The 14,169-nt window shown below is 43.8% G+C and overlaps 1 protein-coding gene across 1 annotated transcript in view; it reads right to left on the bottom strand.

Moving 5' to 3' along the window:
* MYO7B (myosin VIIB) overlaps positions 1-14,169 on the bottom strand; it is a 110,579-nt gene that overhangs the window by 21,573 nt on the left and 74,837 nt on the right. Inside the window, exons 20-26 of the mRNA XM_045826063.1 lie at positions 12,942-13,026; positions 11,272-11,490; positions 10,055-10,225; positions 8,956-9,165; positions 8,672-8,836; positions 5,656-5,733; positions 5,396-5,523 (exon numbers count right to left, since the gene is read on the bottom strand). Of these exons, the coding sequence (XP_045682019.1) occupies positions 5,396-5,523; positions 5,656-5,733; positions 8,672-8,836; positions 8,956-9,165; positions 10,055-10,225; positions 11,272-11,490; positions 12,942-13,026 (1,056 nt within the window). The remainder of the gene's footprint in view (positions 1-5,395; positions 5,524-5,655; positions 5,734-8,671; positions 8,837-8,955; positions 9,166-10,054; positions 10,226-11,271; positions 11,491-12,941; positions 13,027-14,169) is intronic.

Genomic DNA, 14,169 nt, shown 5'->3' with positions numbered 1-14,169 from the left:
GTAACTATGAGAGACTACCAATAGAACCAACTAAGTAGAGTTGCCTAGTTGATATCACTCAGGCAGCTAAAACTTGAGTAGAAACCCTGGAGTCTTATTACCTTCAAGAACCAGAAGACAGATTTTGGGGTACCTACAGTAGTTGAAAAAGGGAAATCCTAGAATGAAGAGAACAATAGAAAAGGAGTCCTAAATTTTGCATATAAAATCTTCCATAATCTCTGTTTGAGTACAAGTTTATACATGTGTGGGGCAGACTCCAGGCTGCCCAGCAAAGGCTAAAAGAACTAAACAGGGATTCCAGCTGCTACTCACCACAGGGAGACAGAGTTTAAAACCAATCAAGTTGATTGCCTACCTGAACAAAAAGTCAACACTCTTTGAAAAAAACACAATGGAATCCAGAGTCTCTAAACAGCATCCTCCATGGTCAGTATACAACTCAAAAGTACTGGACTTATGAGAAAATACACTAAAGTACTATACATGTGAAGAAACAGGAAAAAAAAGACCATTCTCAAGAGAAATGGCAGTCAATGGAGACTGACCCTAAAATGATGCAGATAATGAATTTAGCAGAAACGGTTTTATTTTTTTAAAATAATTTTTAAATTTTCAATTATGGTTAAAGCACAATTTACAACAGCCAAGTGCAGGAAGAAAGCTAAGTGCCCATCAATAAATGAATGGATCAAAAAAACTATGGTACATTTACACAGTGGAATTCTATGCAGCAGAAAGTAAGGAGTTCCTACCCTTCGCAACAGCATGGATGGAACTGGAGAGCATTATGCTAAGTGAAGTAAGCCAGGCAGTGAAAGACAAATACCATATGATCTCCCCTCTAAGTGTTACCTAATCAATAAAACAAATAAGCAACCAAAATAGAACCAGAGACATAGAAATAAAGAACAAACTGACAGCACCCAGAAGGGCAAGAGGAGGGGGACAATGGGAAAAGAAGGGGAGGGGTCATCAAGGAACATGTATAAAGGACCCATAGACAAAGACAACAATGTGGGGGTGAGAATTGAATGTGGGAGGTGGGGGTGGGTAGGGAAGAGGAGAGTAATGGGGGCAAATGGGGACAACTGTAATTGAACAACAATAATTTAAAAAATTAAAAAATATGTATGATTTTAGCCAAAAAATGTACAATATTATTTAGTTTCAGGTATACGACCCCACGATTATACATTTACATACCTTACCAAGTGATCACCCTGATAAATCTAGTACACCTCTGACACCATACATAGTTTACAATATTATTGACTATATTCCTATGCTGTACTTTACATTCCCATGACTATTCTGTAACTACCAATTTGTACTTTCTAATCCCTTCCTTTACCTTCTTCACACATTCCCTCAAACCCCGTTCCACTGGATAACCATCAAAATGTTTTCTGTATCTATCACTCTATTTCTGTTCTGCTTATTTATTTTGTTTTTCAGATTCCACATGCAAGTGAAATCGCATGGCATTTGTTTTTATCTGACTGACTTATTTAACTCAGCACAATACCCTATAGGTCCATTCATATTGGTACTGGTGGCAAGATTTCATTCTTTTTTTTTTAAGATTTTATTTATTTATTTTTTAGAGATGGAAGGGAGGGAGAAAGAGAGAGAGAGAGAGAGACATCAATGTGAGATTGCTGGGGGTCATGGCCTGCAACCCAGGCATGTACCCTGACTGAGAACCAAACCTGTGACACTTTGGTTCGCAGCCCACGCTCAATCCACTGAGCTACACCAGCCAGAGCCCAAGATTTCATTCTTTTTTATGGCTGAGTCATATTCCACACTATATGTACACCACCTCTTTATCCATTCATCTACTTAAGTTGCTTCCATATTTTGGTTGTTGTAAATAGTGTTGCAATGAACACATTGATGCACTGATGACTTTTCAATGTAGTGTTTTGGGTTTATTTGGATAAATACCTGGAAGTGGAATTGCTGGATCCTTCTTTGTCTCTTGTTATAGCCTTTGTTTTAAGTTCTAATTTGCCTGGTATAAGTACATTACCCCAACTTTTTTTTTGTTTCCATTTTCATGAAATTTCTTTTTCCATCCCTTTACTTTTAATCTGTGTGTCTTTACATCTGAAGTGAGTCTTTTGTAGACAACATATGCAAGGTCTTGTTTTCTTCTCCATTCAAGTTACCCTATGTCTTCTAATTAGAATACTTAATCTATTTACATTTAAAGTGATTATTGATAGATATATATGTATTGCAATTTTATTATCTATATTTTAATCTCTTTCTTCTCCTTCTTCTCCTCCTCCTCCTCCTCCTCCTCCTTCTCCTTCTCCTTCTCCTTCTCCTTCTCCTTCTTCTTCCTTCTTCTTCTTCTTCTTCTTCTTCTTCTTCTTCTTCTTCTTCAAGAATAGCCTTCAACATATTTTGTCATACTTGTTTGATGGTGATGAACTCCTTTAGCTTTTTCTTGTCTGGGAAGCTCTTTATCTGTCCTTTGATTCTAAATAATAGCTTTGCAGGGTAGAGTAACCTTGGTTGTAGGTCCTTGCTTTTTCATTACTTTGAATATTTTGTGCCAATCCCTTCTGGTTTGCAAAGTTTCTGTTAAGAAATCAGCAGATGATAGAGAACAGGCTGACAGTGTCCAGAGGAGAGAGGGGAGAGAATTTCAGGGGAATTTCAGGGGAAAAGGGGAAGGGTTTATAGGAACAAGTATAAAGGACACATGGACAAAAACTGGGGGGGGTGGAAATGGGAGGAAGGTGGGGAGGGCTGGGAGGGTGGGCTGGGATGGGAGTAAAAGATAGAAAATTGTACTTGAACAACAATTAAAAAACAAAAAAAGAAATCAGCTGATGGTTTTATGGGAGCTCCCTTGTAGGTAACTGCTTTTCTTTTGCTGTTTTTAAGATTTTCTCTTTGCCTTTTACCTTTGGCATTGTAATTATGATGTATCTTGGTGTAGGCCTCTTTGGCATTATCTTGTTTGGGACTCTCTACATTCTCTGGACTTGTATTTCTTTTTCCCTCACCAGGTTAGGGAAGTTTTCAGTCATTATTTTTCAAATAGCATCTCAATTTCTTGCTTTCTTTTTTTCCCCTCTATGATGCAGATATTGTCATGTCTGATGTTGTATCAGAGATCCCTTAAACTACCTTCACTACCCTAATTTTTCATTCTTTTTTTTTTCTTCTCTGAGCTGAGAAGCCTCCTTAGTCATCTGAGCTGAACACTCCAGGTATACCTCCCATGTAGGCTGTGTACTTCCTCCTGTTGTAGTTGAGCTTTAATTGCTGTTGATGCATCAGTGAGAAAGATTGATCCCCAAATCCATTGGCTATGACATTTGCTGTGACTACAGTTGGAAGAGCTACTGTGCAGAGACCAATCCTATGGATCAGAACTTGCTTCAGCTCTCCTTGAGTGTGTTGCTTCTGGAGGTGATTTGGTCATGCTCTGGTGTGGTCTAAAGCTGGCTAGAGTGTGCTGGCTCTGGGTCCTCCCAAGATGTGTAAGCCAAAGTTAACTGCACCCTGTGCCTTTCCCAGGACTTCCTGGCATGAGCTACAAAGTAATCTGCAGATGGCTTCTACTTTTGTTGGGCTTAGAGGTACCCAGGAGAGGTCAGGCTGTGAACTGAGTCCTGCTGCCACTAGTGCCAGGCCTCCGGCTACTTAGAAAGAGGCACATGGCACACTGAGTCCAGATGCTGCTTGTTTGGGGTTTGTGAACATTTGAGAGAATTTAGGAAAGTCAAAAACATGAGCCATGGTAGGCCATTTGTATGGAAAAGCCACTGGAAGTGGCTAGGTGGGCCTGCAAGTTGGGTATGGCCTGGGCTCAGTGAATCACCAGGTCAGGGCAATGGTGTTAATTTGGTTGATGGTGACTCAGATATGGCTCCTGACTGTGCCTACAGGGACAGGGCTCAGCAAAAAAACAATGACTTCTGCCAGCACTTCTGTTTGGGAGAAAGTTGCCCCTCTAGCCCTTACTCTGGAGGCAGACACTCCAGTTCCTCCCTTTGTGTCCCTGGTGCCTTTTCAGCTGCTGCCCCAATAATGGAGTTCAAAGTGAGTCCAACTAAGTCTGGGTATTGGCCCTTTAAGAGGAAAGCCTGGGATTCCAGAAGTCCTCTGCCTAACTCAGCCACAGTCTCCACTGGTTTTTACTTCCAGAAATTATGAGAACCTATTTTCCCGGCACTGGAACCCTGGGCTGGGGGGCCTAGTATGGGGATAGAATTCCCTGATCCTCAAGAAAAACCTCTGCAGCTGATATATTCCTCCCGATTTTTAACTGTCACTCATTGGTGTGGGGCCAGCTCATTCCATGTCTCCATCTCTCCTATCAGTCTTGACTTGGCTTCTTTAGTATATCCTGTTATAGGACTTCTGCGTAGCTTGATTCCAAGTGGTTCTCAATGATGGGTATTCTTCAGTTTAGTTGTTATTTTGATGTGATCATGGGAGGCAGCAAATAAAATGTTTACCTACTCTGCCATCTCGACTGGAGGCCAGAAAAGGTTTTAAAACTACTGTAACTATGCTCAAGAACATAAAGAAAACTATGTTCTTAGTACATGAATAAATAGGAAATATTCACTGAGAAATAGAAACTATTAAAAAAAAACCCAAGTGCAAACTCTAGAACCAAAAAGAATAATTTCTGAAATAAAAAAAAATATTAGATGGGTATAACAGCAGACTGGGGAAGACAAGAGAAAGATCAGTTAATTTAAAGATGGATCAATAGAAACTATTCAATCTAAAGAACAAAGAGAAAAGTGAAAAAAAGAAAAAAAAAGAAAAATACACCCACAGGGACCTGAGGGACAATATAAAATAGTCTGACATAGGTTTAGTTAGAGTTTAAAGGAAAAGAGAGAGGGTGGAGAGAGAAAAGAGAGAGAGAGAATAAAGTAGAAGAATTATTTGATGAAATAATGGCCAACAATTTCCCAAATTTGGATAAAAATAACCTAAAATATGTAAACCTCTAAAATATTAATCTATCCCTGAAAGCAGTACACATATTTGTTAAAATTTGCTGAAAACACTTCTGTAAATAAAATTTTATATAAAGCAAAATATACATTTTATAAATGAGGAGTTTGCTACCTTATAGGACCCTGCATTATAGGCTGTTATGAAATGAATCACTTAGCCCAGGATGAATCTGTTTTCCTAAAACCCATAGGATTTACTTCAGAGCAAGTAAAGATCCCTTGATGGTCATAATGTCTATTGTACTGAGACCCAGCCTGTAGGTCCCAGGATAGGGAGCAGGGAGAGGAGGGGGTGTCTTGGGGATAGGGAGCAGAGAAGGAGGTTGTGGCTATGGGCTGAGATCCAGTGAGGGGGTCTGATATTCTAAATGGGAGATATGAGAGTAGGGACTGACCTGAGGCTGGGCTTCAGGATGGCATAACTAACAATGAAGTGCACCTTCTCCAGGTTGGACATGGGTCGGTCTGAGATAGAGCCATCAGACTCAAATGTCTCCTCTCCGAAATTCAGTTGGTTGGCAACCTTGAAACCCAAAAACAGCAGTTAGGACCACTGTGATTTTCCCCATTTTCAAAGTAAATAGGGCTGAGGTGGGAAGCAAAAACCTGGAACCTGGTGGGTAGCAGAGGTGGGAGCTCCTGGCCCTGAGCTCACCTGGCCTGTGATCTGGGAGGAGCGCCTCAGCTTCATGAAGGAAATGTCTTTGGTCCCTCTGTTTCTGAGGCTGGGCCTCTGTGGATAGAGACAGTTTGTTAGTGAAGGTGAACAAGGGCAGCACCTCAACGCTGCTGACCTGACAGCCTAGGGTGGAACAGTATCCATCTCACCCAGACATTTCCTATCCAATTTACAAAACATCTCAGCTGGATTTTGCAACATGTACACATGTGCAGCACCATCCTCAATCCTGGGTGAGGACACAGAAGAAAGGGAAGGTGAGAGATGAAACAAGGCTGGTCTGCCAGTAACTGGCCCTCTGGGAGGACTCAGGACTTTTATGACTCCAAAGCTTGAACCTGTTACCAGTAAAAGCCTCTGAGCTAGGGCTGGGTCTGAGCCCAGGGGCCCTGGACAGCCCCAGGCCATGGTCATTCTCAGTGAAAACTGGGTGAATGAATTGGAATATGTTCTGCCCATGGCAAGGTGAGAGCCCTGCCAGGTTATCAAAAGAATCTAGGTTGCAAGGCCATCAGGATCCTCTGGTCTCATCAGACAGAGGCATCTTGTCACATCTTGTCTTGATGGTGTCATGAGATGTGGCTGTCAACAGTAGAGCTGAGCATGGTACTGGACTTGAGTGGGGGTCAGCCCAGGTCCCAGGGCTAGGCACAAGCTTCTGGTTGGGGAAGCTGGTTTGCCACAGAGACAGAATGTGACACACAGTAGTTGTCCCTATTTGCAGATGACATGATTATCTACATAGAAAATTCCAAGAAATCTATAAAAGTGAGTTCAGCAATGTTGCAGGATACAAAGTCAACACATTAATCAATTACATTTTTCTACAGTAACAAGGAACACTAGCAGCAAAATTAAAATATAGTCCCATTTACAATCTCAAAAAAAAACCCCTATATGTGTAAGTCTAATAAAACATATATAGGGCATGTGTGTTAAAAACTACAAAACACTGATGAAAATAAAATCAAAAGAGATCCAAATAAGTTGAGTTCATGGATTGAAGGACTCAGCATAATAGAAATGTCAATTATCCTCAAATTGACATACAACAAAATTCCTATCAAAATACCAGCAAGGTTATTTTTATAGATATGGGTAAGATTATTCTAAAATGTATATGGAAAGGCATGGGACCTACAACAGCTAAAACAATTTTTAAAAAGAATAAGGTGGGAGAAATTAGTGTACACAGCTTCAAGACATTATATATGTGCAGTCAATAGGACAACATGACATTTGTAGAGGGACAGACACATAGATCCATGGGGCAGAATAGAGAACACAGAAATAGACCCACAAACTTGTACAACTGATTCTTGACAAAAGTGCAAAATCAGTTCATTGAATAATGAAAATTGGAGGTCTGACCTCTGGAAAACCAGTCCTGCTTCTCCCTGTGCTCATCCTCCAGAGGTGCACCATGGCTGGACTGCCTCTCAGGGTCCCTTGCCTGAGTGGCCACCAGCCCCCACGGCAGCCCCCAGCAGTCCCTGCCTCCTGACTCTCATGGTATGTGACTTCCAAGACTAGGCATTGCAGCTTCCTTCTGGCTTTCTCTCTTAGATCACTCACTGTGGAGGAAACCATATTGTGACAACACAAACAGCCATGTGGAGAGGCCCATGTGACAAGGAACTGAGGCCTTCTGCCAGCAACTACCTGAGGGACATCTTGGAAGCAGATCTTCTAGTCCCAGTGGAGCCTTGAGATGATAGCCATCCTTGTCGACAGCTTAACTGCAATCTCACAAGAGACCTTGAGCCAGACCTAACCAGTTAAGCCACTTCTGGCCCCCAGAAACTATGTGAGAAAATAAATGTATGCTTTTCCAAGCTGCCAAATTTTGGGGTACTATGTTGTGAAGTAATAGATCGTTAATATACTCTGCGGAGTCCATGCCTCTAGAGACCAGGGCTTGAGCCTGAGCACTTCCTATGTAATTCCAGGCCTGATGTGTCCAAGTGATCCTGGGCTGCAGACTAAGTCTGCACACAGTCTGTCTGCCCACAGGGCTTGAAGTATGGGGCAGTCATGGGCTCCTGCTGCTGGTGGGCCCATGTGCTGTCATTGCTGTTCCTTTGGACTGCTCTTGGTTGGTTCAACTAAGATTACATCATGAACTGAATCCTTCAGAAGCACTTCTGACCAACTATGAATGTCCGTTAACCTTCCGTCAGAGCTTAGGGTAGAACACTAGTCGAGAGCTTGGGCTTCGAATTCAGTGCAATGAATTCAAAGCCCAGTTCTGTCACATGTATTCACTGTGATTTGGCAGCAACTCACTTCACTTCTCAGCTTCTTTGGCTATAATAAACATAAAAATCCCTACCTTATAGGGTTGGGGCACTTGAGAATTTACTAAAGAGAAGCTACTGACTCATAGCACATTGTCAGTCAGCAATATCTGTTGTTATTATTGTTATATGCATTTGAATCCTGATCAAGTAAACCCAATGTTCAGAGCTTGGGACCCTCTCCAACAATGACCACATAATTCAAAATGTCCTCAGTGTAATGCCTGACTCATGAGTTCCTGAGTGCAGTTCAAGAACTAACAAAACAAGCAAGCAAGTAAAATATAACCAGAAACATTAAAATTAAGAACAAACTGACAGTAACCAGAGAGGAAGGAGGAGGGAAATAAGATGGCAAAGAAGGGAAAGGGACATAAATGAATATGAATGAGGGACCAATGGATGGAGCCAAGGGGGGTGGTGGGATTGAGGGTGGGAGGTAGGCATGGGTAGGGTGGAGGAAAGTATTGATGGGAAAATGGAGACAACTGTATTTGAACATTAATTAAAAAATGATTAAAAAGAAAAAAAAGACAAACTCCTGGAAGTAGAGAGTCCTGGCTTGGGCTGGGTTCAGGGTGGTACATGAGGGGACTCCATGTCTTGCCCCCTCTTCCAGGCCTCCCCTGGGGCCTTGGGCCTGGTTGATGCCTAGTGGTGTCTGCCCTTTTCTGTTACCATCCTCATCCACGCACCTGTGCATATTTGTGCTGTGGAGACTGGGTTCTGCTCTCCTTGCCCATGATGTTATGGGTCTGTTGCATCACTGAGTTGCCACTCAAGTGGTTTCTGGCAAAGAGGACTGGCTCTGGAAGGTCACCCATGAATCTCAGGATGATGGTCCACACAGCCAGGGCACCCTGGGGAAATTGAGACAGAGATCCCAACTGGAACTCAGCTTGCAGCATGGGGCCCACAGTGCAGGTTAGGGGCTGTGGGGGTGGCTTGAACCACTAGACACCAGAGAACTGCTAGGTACCGAGCAGTCAGCATCATCCTCATGGTAGAGCAGCGGGTATTGAAGGGGCTTCCGGATATGCAAGTGGCTGGCCGATTTCTGGAAGTAGGTTGCAGCAAACTTGGGGAAGCTGTACTCAGCCAGGCTGTCCATGTCCTCCTCGGGATCTTCCACCATGGGGACTGTGTCCAGGTCAATCTCGGGCAGTTTTTGGGTCTTTGTTTCCATTTCCTGGGGACCCATAAGAAGTAGGGAGAAACATCAGCCTTCTTTTCAGATGCCATTCTTTCAAAGGTGTGCATCTCTGGGGGCCAGGAAGCCCCAAGAAGGGTCTGTCTGGTTATGCACTGGATGCAAAGCCATCTGTCCACTCCCCCTTGTGTTGGGGACCTCTTCTACCCCACACCTCTGTTGGCCCCTGGTAGACTGCTGTCTGAAGGATGGTCCTCAGTGTAAATTTCTCAGCTACCTGAGGACCTTCAGAGCCCCTGGCCAAGAGATATAGGCTCTCTAAGCTCCCTGCCCTCCTGCCTGCTTTCTGTCAGGTGCCCCTCCTGTGGAGGAGGTCCCAGTATCCCTACTGAACAGATGGGAGGGGAGTTGTACTGTGTGTGCATGCATGAGTGATAGAAGAGGCATGAGGCCCAGAATAGTGCATGGTTAGAGTCAGCAGGACAGCCTTGGGAAGTTGCTTTTTTCCTACCCTGCTACCTCCCCCTCAAACACTGCTTCTTCCTGCCAGTGATCATTAGTTCTCAGCATCAGGTCCCAGGTACAATCTAAGAGCAGCAGCCACCAAAGTGCTCTGCGCAAGGGGTCAAATACAGGTGTACAGGTGCCTGACTGAAAGAAAGTCCAATATCGTATGTGTATTAAAGGATCTAGAAAGTCTTGCAGGTAAGAAACCTGCTTACCTTGAAAGTGTGAGGCCACAGAATGCCATTCTCCCCTTTTCTCTGCACATTCACCAAGGACTGAAGAACACACTTCAGCACCCATCCTGCCAACTCCCCCACAGAGTCTGCTTCTCATGAGCCTAGAGGTTGACTAAGGTCTGGACTGAGTGGGCCCAATCCCCTCCCTGCCCAGATGGACCCTTGAAGGACAGGGTCTGTCTTACCTCAGAGTGAGGTGAGGCCTGGCCCTCCTGCCCTCCAATCATGGACGGGAGGAAGCCAAACACTTGCTCAACCATCTCTGTGTCTGTAACAGTGTTGTAGATTGACTTGCGCTTCCTGGTGGGTGGAGAACTCAGGCCCTTTGGCTCTTCAGCTGGGATGACCAGCAGCCCCTGCACACACACCCCATGGGGAAGGTTATTCAGACTCTGCTGGGGCAAGTACCTCACAGAAGCCAATAAACCTGCTCCTGCCATCATCTATCCAAATCAATGTATTTTCCTCTAAAGTCCTAAATTGTAATATCTAGAGTGACTAGAGATTAATCAGCCTGGGCTTTTGATTTCCCGATGGAGAATCAGGTCCAGAGAGAGAGGTTGCCTGCTTGTCCTTAGACCCACATGGTCCCTGAGGTACTGCCTCAGATCTGGGACCACCAGAACCTCACATCAAACCTACCTTGTCCTTTAGTCAAACAATATCCAGCTTCTGCTGGGAGAAGTGCCAGGGCCTATACTAACAAACACACATAGGGTTGAGTCTAGATTGTGGCCTGCCTGGGGTCACATGGGTGCAAAAGCAGCCTGCTGACATATCTGAGGGTCTATTCTCTTACTTGCCCTGGCCGCTATGACAGTAATTTGTTCACTACATCCAATTTTTATCAATAGAGTAGGATAAACTTCATCCTAGCCCCTCTTTTCTCTCACAATTTTTAGCTGACTGAGGTTTAGTCTTAGGTGCCCTCTAGGGGAAACGGGATCATACACTACTGCCTGCTCTCTGCCCATCAGCTTCTCCTGCCCAGACACCCAAAGGCTTCTCTTGGTATTCCTCTGTGCTGAGCTATCCTGCCACAGCCCAGAAACCAGAGGCCTCTGCTCTTCTCCATGGAACTGGGGCCTCTCATAGCTCATCTAGCCATGGTTTCCTGTGTCCTCCAGAAGATCCACCAGTGCTGTTGAGAAATAGTCCCCAAGGCTAACATGAGGGGACCAAGGAGCTTGATTTCCAGGTTCTAGGTATAAGACTGTCCTGCTGCCATAACCTATGGGGTGACCTAGGTGTCCACATGGCCTGAGGGCCTGCTGCAGTAATAACTTTGAACAGGAAGGAAATAGGACTGTCTGGTGAGAGGTCAATATTACTGCTCAGTCCTCCTGCCTGCTCTCCCCACTGGGGCCCCAACTGGGGCCTCAGGAGAGCAGTGACCACCTACATTGGCTTTCTGCCGCCGAAAATTCTGTCGGGCAGCCATGCCCCTGGCATATGCCTGGATGACCAAAACTGCCCTCTTCTTGGCCTGTACTTCCAGGCGCACCAGGTAGCCCCTGCAAAGGGCCTGAAGTTGCACTGTCTTCTGCCGAACGGCCTGGTACTGCTTCACCAGCAGGTGGCTTCGGGTGATGGCCTGCAGGCGCTCAAAACCCAAGAGGATCTGAGAAGACAAGAGAGATGTGCACTCATAGGAGGGTCTGGGCCCAGAAGGACATAGAGCACAGAGATTTCTTTTCCAAGAAGACAGAGAGCAGGAGACAGGTAATATTCCCAGGAGACCTCGCAAATTAGCTTTACAGTTATCTGCTTTTTGGCAAAGGGCTGATGCTAAAATTTTGCACACTTGTGAGCACAAGCATATTAAGTGAGTTATTACTGCCTGCTCTCTGCCCATCAGCTTCTCCTGCCCAGACACCCAAAGGCTTCTCTTGGTATTCCTCTGTGTTGAGCTGTCCTGCCACAGCCCAGAAACCAGAGGCCTCTGCTTGAAAAGCACTTAGAATAGAGACCAGCATGCAGATAAGTACCAAATAATTATTTGTTAAGTGGCATAAGTAATAATGTGGTCTATGGGGGGCCAATGATAGAAAATTTGAGTGTCCATGGGAGATGGAATTCCAGAAGCCCTGCCTTTCACACCTACAGCAAAACCTAGCCAATTTGTCAGGAGCTAGCACACCTGTGTGGAGGCCTATGGCTGGCTCCATCAAATTAATCCCTCAGGGATCTTTAAAATAAAGAATAAATAATAAATTGATGAACACCCCCTTTTATGCTGCAAACATGCTCTGGGACACAAGAGTTCCTGATACCCCAAATGAGCCTTATTGGTTTATCAAAGACCGACTGAACAGGCCTGAGTGTCACACACATCCTATGGGCTTGGAAGTCACACAGACCTGCATGCAAACTCCAGCTCTACTGCTCACTAACTCTGTGCTTTTGGGGAAATTACTTAACCTCTCTAAGATTCATTCCCATGACATATTATTAATAATAAATATAATGGTGCACTTAGAGCACCAGGCCCCAAGTAGCCTGACCATCCTTGTCAGCTGCCTTTATGCCTTTGTGAGCATGAAACATGGACAGGCCTGAGATCACTTTTGCTGACATGACCATTGCATGTCCAAAACACAGTCACATCTATAACAAAGGCAAGCAGTCGAGGCCCAATGAGGCATGGTCAAGGTTGCCCTGGTTCATTTGCTGAACAGACACTCATTAGCAGTGTCTATGGCCAAGAAAAAAATTATGAATTGTTTGAAACAGAATAATCAATCCATTAACTTATTTTGTAGCCTGGAAATTGGAAAGATAACTATTATCTAATTTCAGAGAAGAAAATCTCATTCTAACTATGGAGATGTCCAAAATGCTGCAGGAGAACACTTTGAAGCCCATGAACCGTGTGACCCGAGACTATGCTAAAAAAGAGAGTGTGTGGGGTATTGAGTCTGGTATTTTAAAATCTGTTATCACTGCCTATTAGTGATCTGATCCTTCCTGCCTGAGCTCTCATGCTCAGACAAACAAACTGTTAACTTCTGTTTTTATTGGACAGTTATCCATTTGCTCCTGCAGCCCCAGCTCCAAAGTCAGCTCTACTACCAGCTTGAAGTTCCGTTTGTTGCGGTAGCCTCTCCACCCTGCCTGAAGGGTCACAGCCGCGCGCCGCTGCCTCAGAAACTCTTTCCTAGGAGGAGAAATGCAAGTTAGAGTTGTGTAACAACCTGGTACATTTTAAAGTTTTGGGGGATAAAAACTGTTTTTGAAGGAGAGAAGGACAATAAAATGTTATGGAAAATAAATTCCTATAACATTTCTTTTCTAGAAGCCTTTATAAGCCAAAGGAGACATGTTAGGAACTTAAAATCTACTGCCAACAACTAAATTTGTGAATAAGGGTAGTCCACTTTTTAGAGTAATGAACATCCTCATTCATTCCAAAAGTCTATGAGGAGGATAAAACCCATTTCCAATATTTTATTCCTTGCCAGACTGCCCCTATTCTGGTTGCTAACCCAGGTTAGCAGCAGACCTCTGGCAGCAGGAACCAGAAGTTTCAAGACCAGTGCTCCTCTCTGGAGACAGATCAAGGTAGGAGGGCAGCCTCCCAGGCCCTGGCAGCCTAGCCAGCTCCATCCAGTGGCTCCTTCTGCAAGGAGGGGGTAGGCTGAATATGGAGAGGGTAACCTGAACTTGGCCTCTGTGGCAGTAGAGACATTCCCAGGTAAGTTTTGTACATGTGCATGTATCTTTTGTCTCACATTTAACTTAGTTTTCTTATCGCTTCTAATAATTTTTCAGAGTATTTTCTTGGGTTTAGAACAGCAGATCTCAATCATATTAAAAATCAACTCTAGTCAGTGGAAGTGGGGTGGGAGGGAAATCAGAGGAACATATTATACAAATTTCCAGTTCCAAGATAAGTAAGTACTAGTGATGTAATGTACATGATGACTATAGCCAACACTGCTACATGGTATATACACAAGTTGTTAAGAATAAATCCTGAGTCCTTATCACGAGGAAAAAAGTTATTTTTCTTTTCAAATTTATATGAGATAATGAATGTTTACTAAACTTACTGTGGTAATCACTTCATGACATATATAAGGCAGATCACCTTAAACTTATACAGTGTTCCATGTCAATTATATCTCAATAAAATTGGGAGGGGAAATCATCTGGGGAATTTCAACATTTATTGATGCCTGTGCCCTGTTCAGTCTAACTAAGTCTGAATCTGTTGATAGGTGTGGGGAATATATATCTGCATATATATCTAATATTTTTATGCCTATACATATACAGATGATTCTAATATGAGGTAAAA

The sequence above is a fragment of the Phyllostomus hastatus genome, unplaced genomic scaffold (assembly GCF_019186645.2).
Source record: "Phyllostomus hastatus isolate PE091 unplaced genomic scaffold, TTU_PhHast_1.1 phas_scaffold_60, whole genome shotgun sequence".
In the NCBI taxonomy this organism is placed as follows: domain Eukaryota; kingdom Metazoa; phylum Chordata; class Mammalia; order Chiroptera; family Phyllostomidae; genus Phyllostomus; species Phyllostomus hastatus.
The sequence above is the reverse complement of the archived record's forward strand: the minus strand, read 5'-3'. Positions and strand labels throughout refer to the sequence as shown.